This window comes from Mustelus asterias, chromosome 25 (genome assembly GCF_964213995.1).
Source record: "Mustelus asterias chromosome 25, sMusAst1.hap1.1, whole genome shotgun sequence".
In the NCBI taxonomy this organism is placed as follows: domain Eukaryota; kingdom Metazoa; phylum Chordata; class Chondrichthyes; order Carcharhiniformes; family Triakidae; genus Mustelus; species Mustelus asterias.
The window spans coordinates 46,179,372-46,204,843 of NC_135825.1; the positions used below are offsets into that span (position 1 = coordinate 46,179,372).

The 25,472-nt window shown below is 44.2% G+C and overlaps 1 protein-coding gene across 4 annotated transcripts in view; it reads right to left on the minus strand.

Annotated features, from left to right (window-relative positions):
• LOC144479150 (bile acid receptor-like) overlaps window positions 1–25,472 on the minus strand; it is a 199,419-nt gene that overhangs the window by 85,440 nt on the left and 88,507 nt on the right. For all 4 annotated transcript variants that reach the window (XM_078197701.1, XM_078197700.1, XM_078197702.1 and 1 more), the window contains exon 2: window positions 23,558–23,704. In XM_078197701.1, the coding sequence (XP_078053827.1) occupies window positions 23,558–23,654 (97 nt within the window). In that variant the 5' untranslated portion in view covers window positions 23,655–23,704. The remainder of the gene's footprint in view (window positions 1–23,557; window positions 23,705–25,472) is intronic.

The window sequence follows — 25,472 nt, forward strand, 5'->3', positions numbered from 1 at the left end:
GATATAAATACTTTAGCTACAAGAGCAGGTCAGATTCTTTGGAAAATAACTTATCTACTGACTCCTAAAGGTTTGTCCACCATCTATAAGGCACGAATAATGGCGTGATTGAACACTCTCCACTTGCCTGGATGCCTCAATTGGAGTTTAGAAGAATAAGAGGCGATCTTTTTGAAACATACAAGATCCTGAGGGAACTTGACATGGGGGATGCTGAACTTCCCTGTTTAGAGGGAAGAATGGTTGGAAAATACATTAGGTGGAATTTTTCCATCCCACCCACCACAGGAATCGTAGCAGGCACAGGACGGACCATGCAAACGTCCGTTGACCTCAGGCGGGATTTTCCAGTCTTGGGACGAGCGGAGCCGGGAAATCCTTACCAGTATTTTGGCTGCCAATCTGGATTGGTTCACTGAACATGGAATCATACAGTACAAAAGGAGAGCATTCACCATCTTGTCTAGCCTAAGCCTCTCTTGTTCACTGCGCATTCACAATGCAACATTTTTTATTCTGGTATTGTTTACATGCCAACCATTAACATTTTGACCCATGTTTCAGCTTGCCAAAAAACTCAGCTATTTTCAGTGGGGTTTTAGATTGTCAATATTAGTTCAGATTTTTTTGGACGGTGGAACTGGAATCTGTTAGAAGCAATCAATCAAATGTTACTTCTTTTACTGTTAGTTATACATAAATTTGAGTCAGAAATGTTTTTAGGTGAATTGATGATATCTGAAAGTTATAATTACAAACTTGTTTATTTATAGTTTTTATTCTCCCTGGAGAAGTTATATATCACTGGTAAGTTGCCAAAATACAGCTGTTAAAACATTTTTAATTTTCCTGAAAGAAACTTTCTGGAGCATGCCCAAGTTTTTTATGCAAAGCTTTATTTAATTTAAAGCTAGTTGCAGCCTTTTTCTTAGACAACAGGGATGTTCCTTGGGTGAATGTATTAACCGTCTTTTCGTACTTTTGTGACTGAACTTGTTTCTTATGGTTTGGAAATAAAACAAGAATGGGGTTGGTGTGGTGATGAATTTTAACTAATTAAAAATGAATTGTGATTCCCACGCTTAGGATTTTACTACATATATTATTTATTTTAATTTATTCTCAGGATGTAAGTGTCTCTGTCAAGGCCAGCACTTATTGCCCATCCCTGTTTACCCTGAGAAGGTGGTGATTCAACTGAAAGTCCTGCTAGGTCATTTCAGAGGGCACATTGGTGTGGGACTGGAGTCAGAATATGAGGTAAGGATGTCAGATTTCCTTCTATATTTCAGACTTTCATTCCTGCACACTGCTTTTTTTTAATGATTGTAGTGTGCAAAAAAAATCTCATGTAAGAAAATGAACTATTTGAACTCAAGTGAAAAAGCAATAAGGCTCAAAAATTACTGATAATTACAGATGAATGCTCATCAGTTTTGTACCTTGCTCTGTTGTTTTCACGGAAGGCCTTGTCCCAATTATCTTAAATATCATAGTCCCCTTAAGTAGTGCACTCAGGGGTCTTATGTGAAAATTCTATTATCACCAACAGAAATTTCTGGCCTTATAAAAATTCTTGAAATACACAGTAAGTTAGCCAGTGTTTAAAGCAGAAAAGAATTGGTTATATGTTCACCAAAAAATTCACTAAAACATAAAAATGTTAAATCGGAACACAGCAAGTCACTGTTCTTAACTAAGTCAGTGTGGGATTATACAGAACCAGATTAAAAAACCATAAATTACCAGATATTAGAAAATGAACAATTAACATATTTACATGAATTTTCTGGTTTAACACTCATTTATTTTAAATGGATTAATATGTCTGCTAAAATCATAGGCAAACATGATAAGCAATCATTCTCTTGTATTACAAACAGTAAATTCTAGATCATAATCTAATGAATGAGTAGAATACTAGTGAAAGCTGTTAGCAGAATAAATAAAAAACTGTTTCCAAAATTAATATATTATTATTTAGAATGATGGTTTCAAACACAACTGCTGTAATATAGGTTATATTACAATAATGCCTATATAACTTGAATCAAAAGTTCACAAGCTTTTGAGTTGGGTGGGCTTTCTTCTGAGTTATAGGATAAAAATGACAATCCACAGTCCACCCATGAGTCTGGGCTCCTTATGTCATGGAAGCATGCTGTGGGTTTGGGGAAAGCTATTCACAAACCTTTCACAGTAACAGCTGTTTGGTTAGAATCTGAAGAACCCACTCAGCTGATTGTTTTTAAAGCCAATAATTGTGTAGTTGTCTTTGGGAATGGCACTGCTACCACATAAACACAAAGAGCATCTTGCTCTGCTTTTCAAAGCAGATTCAATTTGTAGTATAGCAGCCTGCCAAAATACTACTGGATTTAAAAGAAAACAGCACTTGGAAGGGTGATACCCTGAAATAATTTCAAGGAATTTTGACAAAAATGATTAAACACTTCAAATTAAATCATTAAAAAGGGAATTCACAGAATTGTCTCTCTGAATTTATCCAGTGCCATTCTCTTTGCCTTCTCATAACCCTGGATATTGTTCCTTTTCCAATAATCTCCAATTCCCTCTTGAATGCCTTGATTGAACCTGTCTCCACCACACTCAGGCAGTGCATGCCAGACCTTAACTGCTCATTGTGTGAAAGCTGTTTCCCTCCTCATATCACTTTTCCTTCTTTTGCCAATTATTTTACATCTGTGCTCTCTCATTCTCAATCCTTTCATGAATAGAAATCATAGAAACCCTACAGTGCAGAAGGAGGCCATTTGGCCCATCGAGTCTGCACCGACCACAATCCCACCCAGGCCCTACCCCCACATATTTACCCGTTAATCCCTCTAACCTACGCATCTCAGGATTCTAAGGGGCAATTTTTAACCTGGCCAATCAACCTAACCCGCACATCTTTGGGAATAGTTTCTCTGTGTCTACCCTGTCCAAGCTCCTCATGACTTTTAATACTCATCCAAGTCTTCTTTTCTCCAAAGAAAAGAGTCCCAACTTCTCCAAACTATCTTCATAACTGAAGTTTCTAATCCCTGGAACCATTCTTGTGAACCTCTTATGCACTCTCTCCAAAGCCTTCACATTCTTCCCAAAATATGACACAAGAACTGTATACAATACTTCAGCTGAAGTTTGATTGGTTTTTTATACAAATTAAACATTACCTCTGTTCCTGAACTCCATGACATGGAGTTCAAGAACAAAGCATGCTTTATTAACTGTTCCCTCAACCTGTCCGGTCATCTTTAATGACTTAAGCACATATACACTGAGGTTTCTTTGCTCATGCAACCCCTTTTGAGTTGGATACTTTTTATATTGTTCTCCATGTTCTTCTACTGAAATGTTTCCCCACATATTGTGCCACATTGAACTTCATCTGCCATCTACTTGCCCATTCCACAAACCTTTCTATGTCCTTTTGAGGTTCTTCTCACAGTTTACAATGTTTTGAGTTTTCTATTATTCATAAGTTTTGAAATTGTTCCTTGTACACCAAGTTCTAGATCATTGATATATATTGAATGAAAAGCAAGGGTCTCAATACAAACCCCTGGGAAACTCCACTAGAAACCTTCATTCAGCCTGAGAAACATGCATTAACCACTATTTTCTGTTTCCTCTCAGCCAATTTTATATCTATGTTTCTACTATGCCTTTCATCCCATGAGCTATAATATTTCTCACAAGTCTGTGCCTTTTGGCAGTCCATGTAAAGTTCATCAACAGCATTGCGCTCATCAACCCTCTGTCACCTCTTCGCAAAACTCCAGCATTATCCAGAGTCTAAGGATGACTGAAAAATTATGGATAATGCCTCCACAATTTCCACTCTCACTTCTTCAGTATCCCTGGGTGCATCACATCTGACCCCGGTGCTTTGTCAATTTTAAGTAAAGACAATCTATCCAATACCTCCTCCTTGTTGATTGTAAACCTGTTAAATGATTGGATTTCCTCCATTTTCAGCATGGCTTGGGTAGCATCTTCTTCCTTGGTAAAATATTCATGTAATATCTCAGCCATGCCCCTGCCTCCATGTGTAAATTTTCCTATCTATATGCCTCTTGAAGACTTTGGGATTTCCTTTATGTTATCTGCCAATATTTTTTCATAGTCCTCCTTTGTTTCTCTTATTTGCTTTTACATCTCCTCTCTGAACCTTCTATATTCAGCCTGGTTCTCAATTGTATTTTCTACCTTACATCCTGTCATAAACACACTTTTTCTTTGTTATCTCCTTTGTCATCAAGAGAACTCTGGATTTGTTTGCCCTATCTTTCCTTTTTGAGTGAATATACCTCGACTGTGCAAGAACCATCTCTTCTTTGAAGGATCTGTTCTTACTCCATTGAAGTTGGCTTTCCCTCAATTGATTATTCTTACTCTGGAATAATTGGAATTGAGGCAGCATGTTGGCACGGTAGTGAGCATTGCTGTTTCACAGCACCAGGGACCCGGGTTCGATTTCCAGTTTGGGTCTTTGTGGGGAGTCTGCACATTCACCCCGTGTTTGCATGGGTTTCCTCCGGGTGCTTCGGTTTCCTCCCACAGTCCGAAAGAAGTGCTGGTTAGATGCATTGGCCATGCTAAATTCTCCCTCTGTATACCCGAACAGTCACCAGAATGTGGTGACTTGGGGATTTTCACAGTAACTTCATTGCTGTGTTAATGTAAGCCTACTTGTGATACTAATAAATACACTTTAAACTGTTCATTTTCCTTTTTCATCGTCGGCTCAAATCTTACAATATAATGAACATTGTCCCTGAAATGTTCCACTGACATTTGACATTTCCAAGAACCAGGTCTAGCTGTGCCTCATTTCTCATTGGACCGGACAAATATTGCTGCAAAAAATTCTCCTGAACATACTTTAGGAACACTTACCCTTCTCTGCCCTTTACACTACCACTATCTCTAGAGGCATTTTTTTCACACAGTGGGTGGTGAATGTCTGGAACAAGCTGCCAGAGGTAGTAGTAGAGGTGGGTACAATTTTGTCTTTTAAAAAGCATTTAGACAGTTACATGGGTAAAATGGGTATAGAGGGATATGAGCCAAATGCGGGCGATTGGGATTAGTTTAGGGGTTTAAAAAAAAGGATGGCATGGACAAGTTGGGCCAAAGGGCCTGTTTCCATGCTATAAATCTCTATGACTCTATATATATATTAGGATAATTAAAGACTCCATTATAACTGTTCAAAGATGTGTGGGTTAGGTTGATTAGCCATGCTAAAAAAAAATTGCCCCTTAGTGTCCTGGGATGCGTAGATTAGAGGGATTAGTGGGTAAATATGTAGGGATATGGGGGTAGGGCCTGGGTGGGATTGTGGTTGGTGCAGACTCGATGGGCCAAATGGCCTCTTTCTGTACTGTAGGGTTTCTATGAAATTTCTATGAAATAACTACTATAATTTTTGCACGTCTTTTTAGTTTCATTGTAGGTTTGTTCCTGTACATCCTTTTTACAAGTTGGTGGACTATAAACAACACAGGGCAATGAAATTGCAGCTTTTTTAATCCTTAGCTCGAGCCAAATAGAGGATCCCTTTGGAACATCCTCTTTCACCAGCACCTCAATGCTCTCCTTAATTAATATCTTCACTCCTCCCACTTTTTGTCCTTTCATATCTTTGCTGAACATCTTGTATCCAGTCCTTACCACTCATTCCTGCCCTTTTTTGAGCCAGGTCTCTGTTATGCCACAACATTGTAATTCCACATGGCAATCTGCGCCTGTAACTCACCAGTCTTATTTACCACACTTTGTGCATTCACATACTTGCATATTAACCCTGATTTAAACTCCATTACTTTCTCCCTTACTCAATCCCTATCTATCAATTTCCTAATCTCCATTCTAGTACCATCTGTTTCTCTCAGTATTTTGTACACTTTGGTATTCCTCTGATATTTTCTACTGGTTCCCACAACTGCCAAGTTAGTTTGAGTGATCAGTAATATTTTTGAAAATTAGTTTTGGTGATACTCATTTAAATAAATGGATTTCAAATTGTGTTATTCAGCATAACCTGACCATGAATAAGATCTGCCTTTTGCAGCAATTTATTATTTAACGGAATGGTTCCAATGCTGCAGTATTTCCAGACTATTTAATATTGCATGTCATTGTTAGATGTATAACGATTCATGAACTGAATGCCAAGAAATACTTCTTTGATAAAATATGAAAACTACTTCTTCTTGACCACACGCAATATTCTCCAGGGAAAAACTCATAATTCACATAGAAACATGCTGTCAAAAAATGAAAATCAACTTTCCTCGCTTTTGCCCTGTGCAATGACCTTATTTGCATGCAAGGATCAGGGAGAAAGAATTGGAAGTTTTGATGAGGTCATAGACCTGAAACGTTACCTTTGTTTTTCTCTCCATGGATGCTGCCAGACCTGCTGAATATTTCCAGCATTTTCTGTCTTTATTTAAGAAAGTTGTGAGGCCTAGTTACAACATTTCTACATTGCCCTCAGAGACCCAAGTCTTCCCCAGGAGAGAACAATTAGCCTGTACCGACAATAAGCACAGGTGTATCATGCACACACATTTCTTGCCTCCCAATACTGGTTCCTCACCAACTTACATGGAGTGTACAGATGCAAACTCAACACAAGAAGCTGGAGATGTTTTATACCAAGATCTCACTCTAGAATGGAGAGTCTAAGAGGAGCCTGACTGAGTATAAAAGGAGCCTGGCAGAAAGATAAATAGGTCTAGAAATAAAAGCCTCTGGTGGCTCAGCAAATCTTCAGGCCTCAGGCCTTCTGTTGTCCAACAATGATAGCAGTTGCTGATCTCTTAGACCCATAGCTGCAATGCACTTCCATTCCTTTTTTTGCTGACACAGGATCCTGCCAGGACACTAATATTGCTGCCACACAGAAGGAAAAACACTAAAATGGAGAAATAAGAATATTGGTCTGAACTGTGTTTTCCTTCTGGGCATTCAGCCTGGACAAGTACAATGCATTTGTAATCTGCTGCTGTACAGCCAAATAAGATAACCAGAAATACTGGCCCCAATATGATCATATAACTGATACAGAAACAAAATACTTGATCAAATATTTAACAAGATACTTTAGTGACAGCAGATTTGGAGTCTTCTGACATGTCTTTTGACATGGGCGGCACGGTAGCACAGTGGTTAGCACTGCTGCTTCACAGCTCCAGGGACCTGGGTTCGATTCCTGGCTTGGGTCACTGTCTGTGTGGAGTTTGCACATTCTCCTTGTGTCTGTGTGGGTTTCCTCCGGGTGCTCCGGTTTCCTCCCACAGTCCAAAGATGTGCGGGTTAGGTTGATTGGCCATGCTAAAAATTGCCCTGAGTGTCCTGAGATGTGTAGGTAAGAGGAATTAGTGGGTAAATATGTAAGTGTATGGGGGTAGGGCCTGGGTGGGATTGTGGTTGGTGCAGACTCGATGGGCCGAATGGCCTCTTTCTGTACTGTAGGGTTTCTGTGATTCTGTGATTGTTATTGCAAATTGGTAAAGTAGTTGCATAGATAGCTGTTAAAATAGCTATTGTGGGATAACTGAATTATATAATTATTGAGACTTGATGCTGTGTTTAGAAACACAAATTGTGTAAAATTGCACAATTACAGATATTCTGGCTGCATTAGTGACAAGCAAGATTTCTACCAATCATGTGAGTTCTTAATTGTGTTTAAAGTGCAATTGAAGGTTTTTGCTTACATCAGTCAGGGAGTTGATAAATGCAAGGGTTCCACTTTTGCAAGTTTCTGGCAACAATTATTCACTTTTCACAAACTGCAGGAATACAGTGCAATTGGAACCTGATGAATCTGGAATTAGGGCTTACTGATTGAAAAGTGAAAGTACTCTGTGTAAAACAAAAACTACAGTATTCACTAAAAATCTTAAGTAAAAAAAATCCACATAAGTAAACTTGTACTTTAGTTAATTTTATTATTGTCATTGGGTATCAAAATTTTGTATTGCACTAATTTTATGATGGCAGAAAATTAAGGCAATGCTCACCCATGACGCAACAGTAGGGAGGTTAATGTTGCAAGGTTTTGTGAGACTGACCTCCCCTTCTAAGTTTAATGGGCTTGTAGTTAGATCCAACAGAAAAAAAAGCAGTGAAAGATCAGTAACTATTTCATAAAAACAAACAAAATGTAAGAAATAGGATCAGGCATAGACCAAAACTCTTGTCTAACTCAGTCTTGTATATATTCCATAACCCAAACTCCACTGGTCTCTAGGCTAAAGAATTCTAAAGCTTAATGAGCTTCTAAGAGAAACAATTCCATGAGCTCTTTTTTCAGCATCTACCCTGTCAATCCACCTCAGAATTTTGTATATTTCAATAAGATCACCTCTCATTCCTCTAAACTCAAATATATATTGGTCCAAACTGCTCAATCTTTCCTCATAAGACAGAAACTTCATACCAGGAATCAACCCATGAACCTCCTCTGAACTGCCTCCAATGCAAGTATATCCCTCCTTCAGTAAGAAGACCACAACTGTAGACAGTCCTCTAGGTGTGGTCTCACCAATGTCCTGGCAGTCGTAGCAAGACATCCCTTTTATATTCCATGCCCCTTTCAATAAAGGGGCATGGAGTATAAAATTAATTTCTAACAGCATACTAACATTTTTGGTTCATGTACTAGAACAGTCACATCCCTCTGTACAGTCACATCCCTCTGTACAGTCACATCCCTCTGTACTGTAGCATTCTGCAGTGTTTCTTCATTTTTGATTTGATTTGTCAAATGTATTTGTACACTGTGAAAAGTATTGTTTCTTGTGCGCCATACAGAGAAAGCATACCGTACATAGAGAAGGAAAGGAGAGGGTGCAGAATGTAGTGTTACAGTCATAGCTAGGGTGCAGAGAAAGATCACCTTAATACGAGATAGGTCCATTCAAAAGTCTGATGGCAACAGGGAAGAAGCTGTTCTCAGACTTTTGTATCTCTTTGCCGATGGAAGAAGGTGGAAGAGGGTATGTCCAGAGTGCATGGGGTCCTTGATTATGCTGCCTGCTTTTCCGAGGCAGCGAGAAGTGTAGACAGAGTCCATGGATGGGAGGCTGGTTTGCGTGATGGACTGAGCTTCGTTCACAACCCTTTGTAGTTTCTTGTAGTCTTGGGCAGAGCAGGAGCCATACCAAGCTGTGATACAACCAGAAAGAATGCTGTCTACGGTGCATCTGTAAAAGTTCGTGAGAGTCATAGCGGACATTCCAAATTTCCTTAGCCTCCTGCGAAAGTAGAGGCGTTGGTGGGCTCTCTTAATTAAAGCGTCAGCATGAAGGGACTAGGACAGGTTGTTGGTGATCTGGAGACCTAGAAACCTGAAGCTCTTGACCATTTCCACTTTATCCATGTAGACAGGGGCATTTCCTCCACTACCCTTCCTGATGACTATTTCTTTTGTTTTGTTGTCATTGAGGGAAAGATTATTGTTGTTGCACCAGTTCACCAGATTCTCTATCTCTTTCCATCTCATAATTGTTTGAGATCCGACCCACTACGGCAGTGTCATCAGCAAATTTGAAAATCGAGTTCGAGGGGAATTTGGCCGCACAGTCATAGGTGTAGAATGAGTATAGTAAGGGGCTGACGACACAGACTTGTGGGGCATTGGTGTTGAGGATGATCATGGAGGAGGTGTTGTTGCCTATCCTTACTGATTGCCGTCTGTGGGTTAGGAAATCTAGGACTCAGTCGCAGAGGGAGGAGCTGAGCCCCAAGCCACAGAATTTGGAGATGAGTTTTATATTCTGCTGTTCTATTCTTCCCAATATGAACAATCTCATACCCACATGGCTTCATGGAAACTCCAGAAATAGAAATGAGACTCAGATCCAGAAGTCCTGCCTTAATTTCCAGCAGATCCAATTTTTGCCAGTAGAGGAAAGAGAGTGGGGTATGAAGTGCATTGGTGTGAATAATCAATTGACCAGGTCATTTAAATCAGTGCAAGGGACAAGCAGATCTAATTTTTGCTCCAGAATGACCTCAATCCACAGTGTGCATTCCATTACTTAATTGTGTAGATGTAACTGCTCATAAAGGGCAGCTACGGTAAGTAGAACTGTAAGCTGCCAAGTTATTTAAATCCCTGTCCTTGACATTTTGAAAATGACTGTCTACCTATACCTGTGATCATTTGGAGGAAGGAACTGAAGGCACTGTTGCTAAGTTTGCAGATGATACAAAGATATGTAGAGGGACAGGTAGTATTGAGGAAGCAAGGGGGCTGCAGAAGGACTTGGACAGGTTAGGAGAGTGGGCAAAGAAGTAGCAAATGGATTATAATGTGGAAAAGTGTGAGGTTATGCACTTTGGAAGGAGGAATGGAGGCATAGACTATTTTCTAAATGGGAAAATGCTTAGGAAATCAGATACACAAAGGGACTTGGGAGTCATTGTTCAAGATTCTGTTAAGGTTAATGTGCCGGTTCAGTCAGCAGTAAGGAAGGCAAATGCAATGTTAGCATTCATGTCGAGAGGGCTAGAATACAAGGATAGGGATGTACCTCTGAGGCTGTATAAGGCTCTGGTCAGACCCCATTTGGAGTAGTGTGAGCAGTGGGCCGCATAACTAAGAAAGGATGTGCTGGCCTTGGAAAGGGTCCAGTGGAGGTTCACAAGAATGATCCCTGGAATGAAGAGCTTGTATGAGGAACGGTTGAGGACGCTGGGTCTGTACTCGTTGGAGTTTAGAAGGATGAGGGGGCGTCTTATTGAAACTTACAGGATATTGCAAGACCTGGATAGAGTGGATGTGGAGAGGATGTTTCCACTAGTAGGAAAAACTAGCACCAGAGGGCACAACCTCAGGCTAAAGGGAAGATCCTTTAAAACAGAGATGAGGAGGAATTTCTTCAGCCAGAGAGTGGTGAATCTATGGAACTCTTTGCCGCAGAAGGCTGTGGAGGCCTGGTCATTGAGTGTGTTTGAGGCAGAGATTGATTAATAAGGGGATCAGGGGTTATGGGGAAAAGACAGGAGAATGGGGATGAGAAAAATATCAGCCATGATTGAATGGCGGAGCAGATTCGATGGGCCAAGTGGCCTAATTCTGCTCCTATGTCTTGTGGTCTTATGGTCTTATCATGGAAAATATATGTTCTAGCAGTTTCAGTAGATATTTGTTGACATAGCCCGATGTCCTTATAGATTAATAGAGTTTGACTGCTTCAACAGCTTGTCATTATCACAGTGGGGGTCTGTAAATTCAGAGTTTGATTGACAGCTTCAAGAGGCTATTAAAGGATTAGCTGTCTATGTTGTAGGGTTATGAATACAAATGTTTGATTTTTATATGAGATTATGTACTTGAGGGGATTTAAATGTATTGAATGAACTTTCATGAATAAGAGTGTCTTTTCATATAGTGAAGTGTGCAATAGATACTTGGAACTTTATTTCATTTCATCTCAATATGCTTCCTTAGGCTTGCATGGTGGAAACTAGATGAGTTGGAATGGAAGGTGCAAGGGCAAAGAGTGATGGTTGGGGACATGAATTGACATTAAGTTGGAATGAGGGTTAAAAAGAGAAATTGGATGAGTTGGCACAATGTTAGCACTGGGGAAAAGGCTATGGGTTTAATCAGGGCATAGATAAGTATGAGGGGCTATTGGGGGTGGGTGGGACATGGGTTGGCACGGATGGGCATAGGAAGATGTGAGGGGTAAGTGGTAGTGTCACACTAGGAGGATTTAAACTAGTTTAGCCAGGGAGGTGGGAACCAAAGCAAAGGTGAATTAACTGAAGGGAATCAGAGAGTAGGGCCAGTAAGACTCAGAGAAAGAGCAGGCAGGGTGTAGTTGCTGATCAAAGAGGGTCTGGTGGTCTGAAGTGCATTTGTTTCAATGCAAGAAGTATAACAGGTAAGGCAGATGGATTAGTACTTGGAACTATGATGTTGTTGCCATTACAGAGGCTTGGTTAAGGGAAGGACAGGATTGGAAGATGTTCCAGGTGGGATAGAGGGGGATGTAAAAGGGGTGGAGGAATTGCTCTGCTGGCTAAGGAGAATATCACAGTTGTACTGCGGGAGGACACCTCAGAGGGCTCATACAGTGAGGCAATATGGGTAGAGCTCAGGAATAGGAAGGATGTCATCACAATGTTCGGGATTTACTATAGGCCGCCCAACAGCCAGCAGGAGATAGAGGAACAGATATTTAGGCAGATTTTGGCAAGGTGTAAAAGTAACAGAGTTGTTGTGGTGGGAGATTTTAACTTCCCCTATACTGACTGGGACTCACTTAGTGCTAGGGCCGTGGATGGGCTAGAGTTTGTAAGGAGCATCCAGGAGGGCTTCTTGAAACAGTATGTAGATAGTCCAACTAGGAAAGGGCTGGGCCTGGTATTGGGGAATGACCCTGGCCAGCTGGTCGACATTTCAGTAGGGGAGCAGTTCGGGAATACCACAATTCAGTAAGCTTCAAGGTACTAATGGATAAAGATAAGTGTTGTCCTCAAATGAAGATGCTAAATTGGGGGAAGGCTAATTACAACACTATTAGGCAGGAACTGAAGAATGTAGATTGGGGACAGATGTTTGAGGGTAAATCAACATCTGGCATGTGGAAAGCTTTCAAGTGTAAGTTGATAGGAATTCAAGACTGGCACATTCCTGTAAGGATGAAGGATAAGTAAGGCAAGTTTTGGGAACAAGAGATATTGTGAGCCGAGTCAAAGAAAAAAAGGAAGCATTTGTCAAGGCTGGGAACACACAAAGCAAGTGTGGAATCCAAGGAAAGTAGAAAGAAGCTTAGGCACGGAGTAAGGAGGGCTAAAAGGAGTCACGAAAAGTCATTGGCCAGCAGGATTAAGGAAAATCCCAAGGCTTTTTATACATATACAAAGGGCAAGAGGGTAGCCAGGGAGACGGTTGGCCCACTCAAGGACAAGGGAGGGAATCTATGCGTGGAGCCAGAGGAAATGGGCGAGGTATTAAATGAGTAATTTGCATCAGTATTCACCAAAGAAAAGGACTTGGTGGATGATGGATCTGGGGAAGGGTGTGTAGATAGTTTGAGTCATGGTGAGATCAAAAAGGAGGAGGTATTGAGGTTCTTGAGAAACATTAAGGTAGACAAGTCCCCAGGGCCTGATGGGATAAACCCCAGAATACTGAGAGAGGCAAGGGAGGAAATTGCTGGGGCCTTGAGAGAAATCTTTGTATCCTCACTGGCTACAGGTCCCAGAGGATTGGAGAATAGCCAGTGTTGTTCCTAAGGGTAGCAAGGATAATCCAGGTAATTACAGGCCCCTGAGCCTTACATCAATGACAGGGAAATTATTGGAGAGGATTTTTCGAGACAGGATTTACTCCCACTTGGAAATAAGTGGATGTATTAGCGAGAGGCAACATGGTTTTGTGAATGGGAGGTTGTGTCTCACTAACTCAATTGAGTTTTTCGAGGAAGTGACGAAGATGATTGATGAGGGTACGGCAGTGGAAGTTGTCCATAAGGACTTCAGTAAGGCCCTCATGGCAGACTAGTGCAGAAGGTGAAGTTGCACGGGATCAGAGGTGAGTTGGCAAGGTGGGTACAGAACCGGCTCATCATTGAAGACAGAGGGTAGCAGTGGAAGGGTGCGTTTCTGAATGGAGAGCTGTGACAAGTGGCGTTCCTCAGGGATCAGTGCTGGGACCTTTACTGTTTGTAATATATATAAATGATTTGGAAGAAAATGTAACTGGTTTGATTAGTAAGTTCGCGGACGACACAAAGGTTGGTGGAATTGTGGATAGCGATGGGGATCATCAGAGAAACAGCAGGATATAGATCGGTTGGAGACTTGGGTGGAGAGATGGCAGATGGAGTTTAATCTAGACAAATATGAGGTAATGCATTTTGGAAGGTCTAATACAGATAGGAAATATACAGTAAATGGCAGAATCCTTAAGAGTATTGATAGGCAGAGAGATCTGGGTGTACCGGTACACAGGTCACTGAAAGTGGCAACGCAGGTGGAGAAGGTAGTCAAGAAGGCATATGGCATGCTTACCTTCATCAGCTGGGGCATTGAGTTTAAAAATTGGCAAGTCATGTTGCAGCTTTATAGAACCTTAGTTAGGCTGCACTTGGAATATAGTGTTCAATTCTGGTCACCACATTACCAGAAGGGTGTGGAGGCTTTGGAGAGGGTACTGAAAAGATTTACCAAGGTGTTGTCTGGTATGGAGGGCATTAGCTATGAGGAGAGGTTGGAGAAACTTGGTTTGTTCTCACTGGAACGACGGAGGTTGAGGAGTGACCTGATAGAAGTCTACAAGATTATGAGGGGCATGGACAGAGTGAATAGTCAGAAACCTTTTCCCCAGGGTTGAAGAGTCAATTACTAGGGGGCATAGGTTTAAGGTGCAAGGGGCAAGGTTTAAAGGAGATGTACAAGGCAAGTTTTGTTTTTACACAGAGGGTGGTGGGTGCCTGGAACTCGATGTCGGGGGAGGTAGTGGAGGCGGATACGATAGTGACTTTTAAGGGGCGTCTTGACAAATACATGAATAGGATGGGAATAGTGGGATAAGGCCCCCGGAAGGGTAGGGGGTTTTAGTTAAGTCAGGCAGCATGGTCGATGCAGGCTTGGAGGGCCAAGGGGTCTGTTGCTGTGCTGTAACTTTCTCTGATCTTTGCCAGACAAAGTCTCAGAGAATCGTTTTAACCAGTCTGTCTCAGCACGCAGTAGCTTCTCTAGCCACCTCCAATCTGTTTTTAGGGGTGGTGGACCTGACAATATTGTGTACCCACCACTATGGAACAGAAATTGTGCCACCTTTTGCCAACTCAAGCTATCCATCTCTAAAATGGAAATCAAGTCCTTTCCATCCTCCTCAAACATGCTTTCCTCCCTATCTTTGTATCATCTGCAAATTTGGCTACAATACTATTGGCCCCATCATTCAAGTCATTAATCCAGATTGTAAATGGTTGAGGTCCAAGCATGCTCCCCACGGCACCCACTAGTTACAGTTGCCAACCTGAAATTAATCCATTTATCCTGACTCTCTGTACCCTGCTAATTAGCCAATCTTCTATGCTTGCTAAGCATTCCTTTCGTGTTTTGGAAAATGCCAAATAGACTTGCATCCCAGTCTCTGTGAGATAAAGCCCACCACGACAAGTTCTGAAACTGAGTTCAATAAATTTGTCATTTAGAAATGAGTCTTGAAAAAATTTGGTTTTGAAAATTTTTATTTCATTGATATCCTTAAGGGAGAAGAGTTTGTCATTCCACCCAGTTCTGATCTACACATAATTCCAATCTACACCATGTGGTTGACTTTTAATCCTGAAGCGGCCTAAAATAATTCAATTTACAAACCCAGTTTGAGAATACCTACCACCATATTCTTCATGCAGCGAGAGATATGTATCATGTGACTGACAGAACATTCACCAAAAACGATTTTCATTTTCTTTTAAACAATGAGAAGATAGATAAAAAAGATGTAGGCTGCAATTCTCCCAAATCGCCTCTCAGTGCTCGCACCAGTGGGAAAACTGAAATGTTTCCCGCTGGCATTGGCAATTGCTGTGAGGAAGGATTCTCCCATGTGAGTGATGCAAATTTATGCATTACAGGGAATATCCCCTCAGCCTGGCTGTTCAGAGATCAGGGCGTCCCCGTTCTGACAGACAGTACCCCCCATCCCACCCAACAACAGAAATGGTGACCCCCATCCCACCAACTGACCAGGGAAGTACCACCAATGACCCCATCACAGAGGGGTATCCTCCTCCCAACATGGAAATAATAGTTACCCCCCCCCCACACCATGCAGGCATGAGGGTGACCTGATCCCTCCTCCCCCACTGCCAGAGGCCTGTATCCCACCCCTCACCACAAAAGAGGCACTCCCCTCATAACTCCCCCATCATGATCCTCCCTCAGGACCCATGCTGACTACATGCTGTCTAAAAACCATTAAGCTGTCAATCAAAGGTGAGTTAAACGGACTGAACTGAAACTTAATGGAAACAAATACTTTCAAAGGGTTTGAAGGGATTTCAAAGGCTTTGAGCTTTCTGTGGAGGTTCAGAGACTTGAAATATGTGATGTGTTAAAATAATGGGGCTAAATGAGCAGCTGTGGAGAAGGGAATTCCCACCCCGACTACACAGTGAAAGTGGCTGACTTCTGTCAATCAGAGGACTTGAAAGGTGTCTTCTCACACCTGCAGCTTCTTAGAGAGAAGCTCCATTTGCTGAATGGAGTATTGCTGGGATTTGAAAACCTGCCAGGTGTAAAAGGGGCATGGATATTAAAGTAACCAGCTGACTTTAAAGTTTTCACAGTCCAGAATGAAGATTTTGATCACCGTGAAATCACCATGGCAAGAGTGATCTTCATGTTTCCCAGGGCTGGAAGGGGCAGTCTTGCCACTAGAATCTTATCCTGGGGGACAGTGCTGAGGTCAATCCCTTGCCCCGAACCCAAACCCACCCAACCCTCAGGCCACTTGGGGGACACTCCCTCTGCAGTCTGGCAGCAGCACAGGCCACAGTACTTACTTCCTTGACCGCCCCCCTCCCCCCACCTTGAGATCCACAGCACCAGGTCCACCACCAAAACCCGTCTAGTGCAGATCCCATGGAGGAGGGGGTGAATGGCAGGAGGGATTTGATTCGGGGTTCAAGCCCGCTAGTTACATTTGAAACAGGCCTTTTGAATAATTATTGGATTCCTGCCCACTGTGTCGGGAACCTGATCGGGGCCAATGTGGCGGGTGCATCTTGTCAGGTTTGGTGACTGGTGCCAAACGCGTTTTTATGTCAATGCCCAATTCTTTGGGACAACTAAATTCCTGTTGGGGGCTAGTGGGCTCGGAGAATACCCCCCTATAGTTTTTTTTGGCAACTTTATTAGTTATAGACCAAAAATGCAGGCAGGTGTGGAATATCAGAAATGATCAATACACCCAAATTGCAAAGTCTGAGTTATTGCTGATGTCGTATCGTGGGCTTCATTGCAATGGAGTCAGTGTGGCACAACATCCGACCAGCACAGGATAGAACAATGGTCAGAAAAATGAGGCCCTCGAGTAAAATAGGGTTGAGTTGAAATGGAGGGGGTCCAACAATGTGGGAAGGAGATATGGGGCCACAGATCAGGCTGGGCTAGAGATCAGGATTAGATCGGGGTACCGAAGTTGCAGGTTCAAAGAGTCATAATTAGGAAGGGAGATGGTGTTTTTGTGGCTGTCGGAGGTTGAAATCGGAGTGCCTGGAAGTGCAGGATTCAGAATGAAGACTGATCTCTAGAGCTGTATTGCTCAAAGGTAGCAGTCAACTTGGGAGCTTGGGCTGTGATGCGCGTTATCACACACGAGGCTTGAGATGCTCAGGAAATAAAGGCTTTTATTTGCTGTTACAACAAAGCTACTAATTATATACACGATCCCAGACTGAGGGGTCCCAGACAGAGCAGTGACTTTTATACATCTCCCAGGAGGCGGAGCCCGACTGGGATGTACCACAATAACTATAATACAAGGTGTAACAGCCCAACCCTAACCCCAACAGCAACAAGTAGAACAACCCATCCCTAACCCCAACAGCAACATATATACATACTTGTAGTACTGGCCAGACCCTGGCTCAGTACTATCTAGTGGGAACCAACGATGGTTCACCACATTCACCCCTCCTTTGAAGACAAAGGCCGGCGGGGTACAAAAAAACAGAATAATTTGTCATCAGTCTATAAGTTCAGACGGTCAGGGGGACCGCACCGTCGTTGTGACCTCCTCAATACCGGCGATGACACCGGAGTAGGCACTCGTGGTGGCGTTCTCCCCAAGGCGATGTCCGACTGTTCCTCCACAGTCTCACGGGCCGGTTGACCCCGAGGTGATGGTAATCCATTGAGTAGTTCCGACACGCCCTGAAGTGGCGACCATCCTCTGGACTCAGGCAAGCTGTACACGGGAGTAAAAGGTTAAGTAATGGTCCCGATGCTGCCCGCGCCGTGTCTGGAGGGGAAACAATAGTTATGGGGTTTGTAACAGGGGGTATGGGAGCGACAGGGGTTTCTACGTCCCCTGCTGGCGCCAGGTCTCAGATCGAGACCGTGTCCTCTCGCCCGTCAGGGTATGCCACATAGGCATACTGAGGGTTGGCGTGGAGGAGATGGACCTGTTCGACCGATGGGTCGGACTTGCGGGCCCTAACATGTCGCCGCAGGAGGACAGGTCCTGAGTACGTCAACCAAGACGGTAATGAGGTCCCAGGGAATGAAAACAGCCTCTCATGGGGAGTAGCATTGGTTGCCGTACACAGGAGTGAGCGTATGGAGTGGAGCGCATCAGGGAACACCTCTTGCCAACGGGAGACTGGAAGGCTTTTTGACTTCAACGCCAGTAAGAGAGCCTTCCAGACTGTAGCATTCTCACGTTCCACCTGTCCATTACCCCTAGGGTTGTAGCTCGTGGTTCTACTAGAGGCAATCCCGTATGAGAGCAGGTATTGCCTCAAGTCATCGCTCATGAACGACGAGCCCCTGTCGCTGTGAATGTAGCTGGCGTACCCGAACAGGGTGAAAAGATCACGGAATGCCTTGATAACCATGGCAGCGGATGTATCAGAGCAGGGAATAACAAAAGGGAATCTCGAGTACTCATCAATGATGTTGAGGAAGTACACATTCCGATCTGTTGAGGGAAGGGGGCCCTTAAAGTCGACACTCAGTCTTTCGAAGGGACGAGTGGCCTTGACTAGTTGTGCCCGGTCAGGTCGGTAAAAGTGCAGTTTGCATTCCGCGCATACCCGACAGCTTCTTGTTATGGACCTGACATCCTCCACCGAGTAGGGCAGATTGTGGGCTTTTATAAAGTAGTAGAGCCGAGTGACCCCAGGATGGCATAGGTCATTATGGAGAGCCTGCAAACGGTCCTCCTGTATACTGGCGCATGTTCCACGCGACAGGGCATCCGAGGGCTCATTGAGTTTCCCTGGACGATACATGATGTCATAGTTATAGGTGGAGAGTTCAATTCTCCACCGCAAGATCTTGTCGTTCTTGATCTTGCCCCTCAGCGTGTTATTAAACATGAACACCACGGACCGCTGGTCCGTGATCAGGGTGAACCGTTTTCCCGCCAAGTAATGGCGCCAGTGCCTGACGGCCTCCACAAAGGCCTGGGCCTCCTTTTCCACCACTGAATGCCGAATTTCGGGGCCTTGGAGGGTGCGGGAAAAAAAGGCGACGGGCCTGCCCGCCTGGTTAAGTGTGGCGGCCAGGGCGAAATCAGATGCATCACTCTCCACCTGAAAGGGGATGGACTCATCAACAGCGTGCATCGTAGCTTTCGCGATGTCGGCTTTTAGTTTATCAAAGGCCAATCGAGCCTCTGGTATTAGGGGAAAAGAAGTGGACTTAATGAGCGGACGGGCTTTGTCCGCGTAATTGGGAACCCACTGTGCATAATAAGAGAAGAAGCCTAAGCATCTTCTCAGTGCTTTTGCACGAGTGGGCAGGGGAAGTTCAAAGAGGGGACGCATACGGTCTGGATCAGGGCCAATGACCCCATTTTCCACCACGCATCCGAGGATGGCTAAACGGCGCGTACGAAATACACACTTCTCCCTGTTGTAGGTCAGGTTCAGGCGAGATGCAGTGCATAGGAAATTCAGGAGATTTGTGTCGTGGTCCTGCTGGTCATGGCCGCAGATGGTGACGTTATCCAGGTACGGGAAGGTAGCCCGCAGCCCGTTCTGGTCCACCATTCGGTCCATAGCACGCTGGAAGACCGAGACCCCATTGGTGACACCAAAGGGAACCTTGAGAAAGTGATACAAGCGACCATCCGCCTCAAAAGCCGTGTATTGTCGGTCCTCTGGGCGAATGGGGAGTTGGTGGTAGGCAGACTTGAGGTCTATGGTGGAGAACACCCGGTACTGCGCAATCTGATTGACCATATCAGATATGCGCGGGAGGGGATATGCATCCAGCTGCGTGTATCTATTAATGGTCTGACTATAGTCAATGACCATCCGGGGTTTGTTCCCACTCTTGACCACCACGACCTGCGCTCTCCACGGGCTAGCGCTAGGTTGTATGATCCTTTCCTTGAGGAGCCGCTGAACTTCAGATCGAATGAAGATCCGATCCTCAGCGCTGTAACGCCTACTCTTAGTCGCAATGGGCTTGCAGCCTGGCACAAGATTCTGGATGTGGAGATGCCGGCGTTGGACTGGGGTAAGCACAGTAAGAAGTCTCACAACACCAGGTTAAAGTCCAACAGGTTTATTTGGTAGCAAATACCATAAGCTTCGGAGCAGAGCTCCTTCGTCAGATGGAGTGGATATCTGTTCTCAAACAGGGCACAGACACAGAAATCAAATTACAGAATACTGATTAGAATGCAAACCTCTACAGCCAGCTAAGCTGTTCTGTCTGGAGACAATACACATCTCTTTAACCTGTGTTGAATGCTCCCTCCACCCACATTGTCTGTACATTTAAGACCTGGCTGGCTGTAGAGATTTGCATTCTAATCAGTATTCTGTAATTTGATTTCTGTGTCTGTGCCCTGTTTGAGAACAGATATCCACTCCATCTGATGAAGGAGCTCTGCTCCGAAAGCTTATGGTATTTGCTACCAAATAAACCTGTTGGACTTTAACCTGGTGTTGTGAGACTTCTTACAAGGTTCTGGAACAGGGAGGGTGTGGTAATCTTCAACGTCGAGAGGCTACAGGCGGGGCGCGTTGGGCAATTTGGAGGCTGCTGTTCTCCCACTGAAAGCGACGGGAGTGGCCCACCGTACTGTAGGGTTACACTCCTCAAGTGGACCATGAAGTTTAGTCCGAGAAGTATTGGCGCGCAAAGGTGCGGCAACACCAGGAGCTTGAAACGCTCGTAAACCGTGCCTTGCACCGTTAAAGTTACCACGCAACTCCCTAGCACGGTGACAGACCGGGACCTCGATGCCATAGAAATTGTCTGTTTGACAAGTTGAATCCGGAGTCCACACCGCTTCACAGCGTCTGGGTGGATAAAACTCTCAGTGCTCCCACTGTCAAACAGACAATAAATCAAGTGGTCGTTTACCTGAATGTCCATCATAGACTTGTCAAGTCTATGAGGCTTGGCCTGGTCCAGGATGATCGACGCCACCGTTGGTTCATGAGCGCCACTGCAGGCAGCTGAGATTGACGAGGATGACCCCTGCTGGTTGTTCGCTGTCTGTGCCCACCAACATGGCCGCTCCCATAGGTCGCACGTGGTTGATGGCGCCAAACTCAGTGACCCCTGGTGGTCACACATCTCCGAGCGTAATGGCGTCGTCCTGGCCTCGCACGTGGACGAAACCCTTGACGATGCCGACGACGAAGAACCGGGCGCTGAGGAATCGCTGGCCGCACTGCTGTTCCGAGAAGCAGGTTTCGATCGGCACACTTTCGAATAGTGCCCCTTCTTACCGCAGGCGGAGCACAACACAGCTTTAGCGGGACACCGTTGCTGAGTATGCTTCGCTCCCCCACAGAAGTAATACCGCAGGCCGCCCGGAGCTGCTGCCGTCATCTGGCCCGAGTGTGGGCACGCCATCACGCAGCTTTTCGAACCCGAGGGACGAGGAGGGATCAGCGACTGCTCCTGCCACGTTGTCTCCACGTGGTCTTCAGGATACAATACTAGGCTTTTGGAGGCCGTCTCCAACATATCCGCTTGTTCTATTGCCTTAGTGAGGTCAAGATTACCTTTCTCCAGTAGTCTGAGTCGGATGTAAGATGATCCGATTCCCGCCACAAACGCATCTCGAGCGAGATCGTTCATATTCTGATCTGCCGACAATGCTTTGCAGTTACAGCCCCTGGCTAGCTGTAGGAGCTCGTTCACGTATTCTTCCGTCGTTTCGCCGGACTGCCGTCGCCGAGTGGCTAAGAGGTATCGAGCATGCATTTCGTTGGGCGGTTTAATGTAACGCTTCTTAAGAAGCTCGAGGCCTTTGTGTAGTCGGTGGCCGCACGGATCGCGAGGTAGACGGTGTCGCTTACCCTCGCATGGAGGACCCAGAGTCTGTCACCGTCTGTGGGGACCGCTGCGGAGGCTGCCAGGTAGTCCTCAAAACATTTCAACCAGTGGTCGAAGGTGTTAGAGGCGCCCGCCGCACATGGATCCAGTGTAAGACGTTCAGGTTTCAATATCTGCTCCATACTTTCTGTATCGTTTTTTTTTCTTCCAACGAGAGTTTACTTAACAGCAAATAAAATTGATGTGCGTTATCACACACGAGGCTTGAGATGCTCAGGAAATAAAGGCTTTTATTTGCTGTTACAATGAAGCTACTAATTATATACACGATCCCAGACTGAGGTGTCCCAGACAGAGCAGTGACCTTTATACCTCTCCCAGGAGGCGGAGCCCGACTGGGTGTACCACAATAACTATAATACAAGGTGTAACAGCCCAACCCTAACCCCAACAGCAACAAGTAGAACAACCCATCCCTAACCCCAACAGCAACATATATACATACTTGTAGTACTGGCCAGACCCTGGCTCAGTACTATCTAGTGGGAACCAACGATGGTTCACCACAGGCTGATATTGTGGTTGGGGGTTGGGGATGCAGTCTCGTGGGTAATTACATCTCAAACCATTTTGCATTTCATTTCACAACAGGAGAATATTTTAAACCTGATAATAATCAGTGCAGAATCGCTTTCTTGCATTAATGTTTCACATATGTTTGGGATCAGGAGCAGCACCAATTGGAAGAGTAGTTAAATGTGAAGTGGAGAGAAGCACTCCCACACCTACTGGCTCCACATTCAGGTGAGTTATTTACCCTCTTGGTTGACAGGCAATCTCCAGAGAGGAGGATGTTCAACTTGTGATGAGAGTAGTTGACGCCAAAGCATTCCATGTTTTCAAGAAAGAGTTAGATATAACCCTGAGGGCAAAAAGAATCAAAGGGTATGGGGGGAGGGGGGGGGTGTGTGGAAAGCAAGAGCTGGTTACTGAGTTAGATGTTCAGCCATAACGAACGGCAGAGCAGGTTCGAAGGGCCGAATGGCCTACTCCTGCTCCTCTTTTCTATGTTTTCTATGACAATGAAGATGGCTACCTCAGGCAAACCCAGAGTCCTGAAGCTGAATTTGCATATGTAAAGGTTTTAACTCCTGCTTCAGGTGGAAGTAAAGGATGCTTCTTGTTATTAGGCCTAGTGTCACACTTTGGTATGTACCAAACCTTCTCTCAACTGTTTAAGGGACTTAGGGCTGGATTTTTCTGCCTGTCCATTGCTGGGATCTTCCGGTCCCACTGAAATTCAATGGAATTTTGGCTGAGCCGCTGCAGCCCCGTCGGGGCCCTGCCACGGCAGAGCCTGAAAATCCCGGCCTTCGTGTCTGCACAGCACTCAAAGAATTCCCATGTCAGAATTTCACCCAAAATGTTTAGAAGAATTGCATTACAACTGAAATTTACATATCCCTTACTAAACCTGACATTTTTACCTTCCAATTATAAATATTGAGCCAAACTGTGAAGGATTTATACATACCATAAAGCTGGGGTGGCTCTGCAAGGCAGTATCCATCCGAGAGCGCTAAGTGACTGTGTGCAGCCATGTTGGCCTCTGACCCTGTCCAGTGTTTCATTCATGTACCGTTTACTGTTCAGATTTTATTTTTAAATTCCTTGATAGATGCTGTAAAAAGAGGAAAGCCAGTCACAACAAATTTTAATTATTCAAGATTGAAATGCGACAACAATCAAAATTTGATTATCTAAAACAGTTAAATATATATCCTGCATGATACCTATCCGGAGGTTTTATGGCGCAGTCAGTAGCGATCCTGCCTCTGAGCCAGAAGCTCCAAATTCGAGTCCCACCCCAGGACCTGATGGCCAAGGAATGTGTGTTCATAACACGGTCAAACAGGGTGAGTGTCAACCTGTAAATCCTTCCAAATACACCAATGGCTAGCGGTAAGAGCAGGAGAGACACCTGGTCAGCCATGCTCGATGTGGAGTGGCAACCCTCAAGCTACAAACCCCTGGTGACAAACTAGTGACCTGTTTTGGGAATTACTAGCTTGGAAACAGTCTGCCTTAGCGCATGACTAGGTGTGGAAAGAGAATTGGAATTGGCAGTGATGCCTATCTATCTGCAAGTTGGACACACCTGTAAAAAAAATCAATAGTGCAACCTTATTCTCCAGAACCTACAAATGAAATGGTTAAGGCTAATGAAATGGTTCATTTCATTAGAGCAGATTGCATGTATATTACATACATTTCGGAAAATATATTATGCAGCAGAATCTAATTACATCTCAAACCATTTTGCATTTCATTTCACAACAGGAGAATATTTTAAATCTGATAAATGCAGAATCACTTTCTTGCATTGATGTTTTACATTTGTTTTGTAAACCTCCATTCTATTGCATGCAAACAATCCTCTTTATTGTTGTGCATCTCAGAGTTTTACAGCACAGAAAAAGGCCATTCAGCCCATCGTGTCTGCCATCAAGCACTTAACTATTCTAATCCAATTTTTCAGCACTTGGTCTGTAGCTTTGTATGCTATGGCATTTTAACTGCTCATCTAAATACTTCTTAAATGCTGTGAGGGTTCCTGTCTCTACCATCCTTTCAGACAATGAGTTCTGGATTCCTACCACCCTCTAGGTATAAAGGTTTTTCCTCAAATCCCCTCTAAATCTCCTGCCGTTACCTTAAATCTATGCCCTCTGGTTATTGATCCCTCTACTAATGGGAAAAGTTTTTTCCTATCAACCCTATCTATGTCCCTCATAATCTTATACACCTCAATCAGGCCCCTTCCCCACAAGCCTTCACTGCTCTAAGGAAAACAACCCTAGCCTAACCAGCCCCTCTTCATAGCTGAAATGAAGCATCCTGGTGTATTTCCTCTACACCCTCTCTAGTGCAATCATACCCTTTCTATAGTATGAAGATTATAACTGCACACAATACTCCAGCTGTGGCTTAATGAGCATTTTATATAGCTCCTTCATAACCTCCTTGCTGTTATATTCAATGACTTGGCTAATAAAGGCAAGTCTCCCATGTGCCTTCTTAACCTTATCTATCTTTCCTGCTGCCTTCAGGGATCTTTGGCCATGCACCATAAGGTCCCTCTAGTCCTCTGTACTCCCTGGGCGTCCTGCCATTCATTGTGTATTCCCTTGCCTTGTTCGTCCTCCCATTTAACATAAGAACATAAGAAATAGGAGCAGGAGTAGGCCATCTAGCCCCTCGAGCCTGCCCCACCATTCAATAAGATCATGGCTGATCTGAAGTGAATCAGTTCCACTTACCCGCCTGCTCCCCCTAACCCTTAATTCCCCTACCGATCAGAAATCCATCTATCCGTGATTTAAACATATTCAACGAGGTAGCCTCCACCACTTCAGTGGGCAGAGAATTCCAGAGATTCACTACCCTCT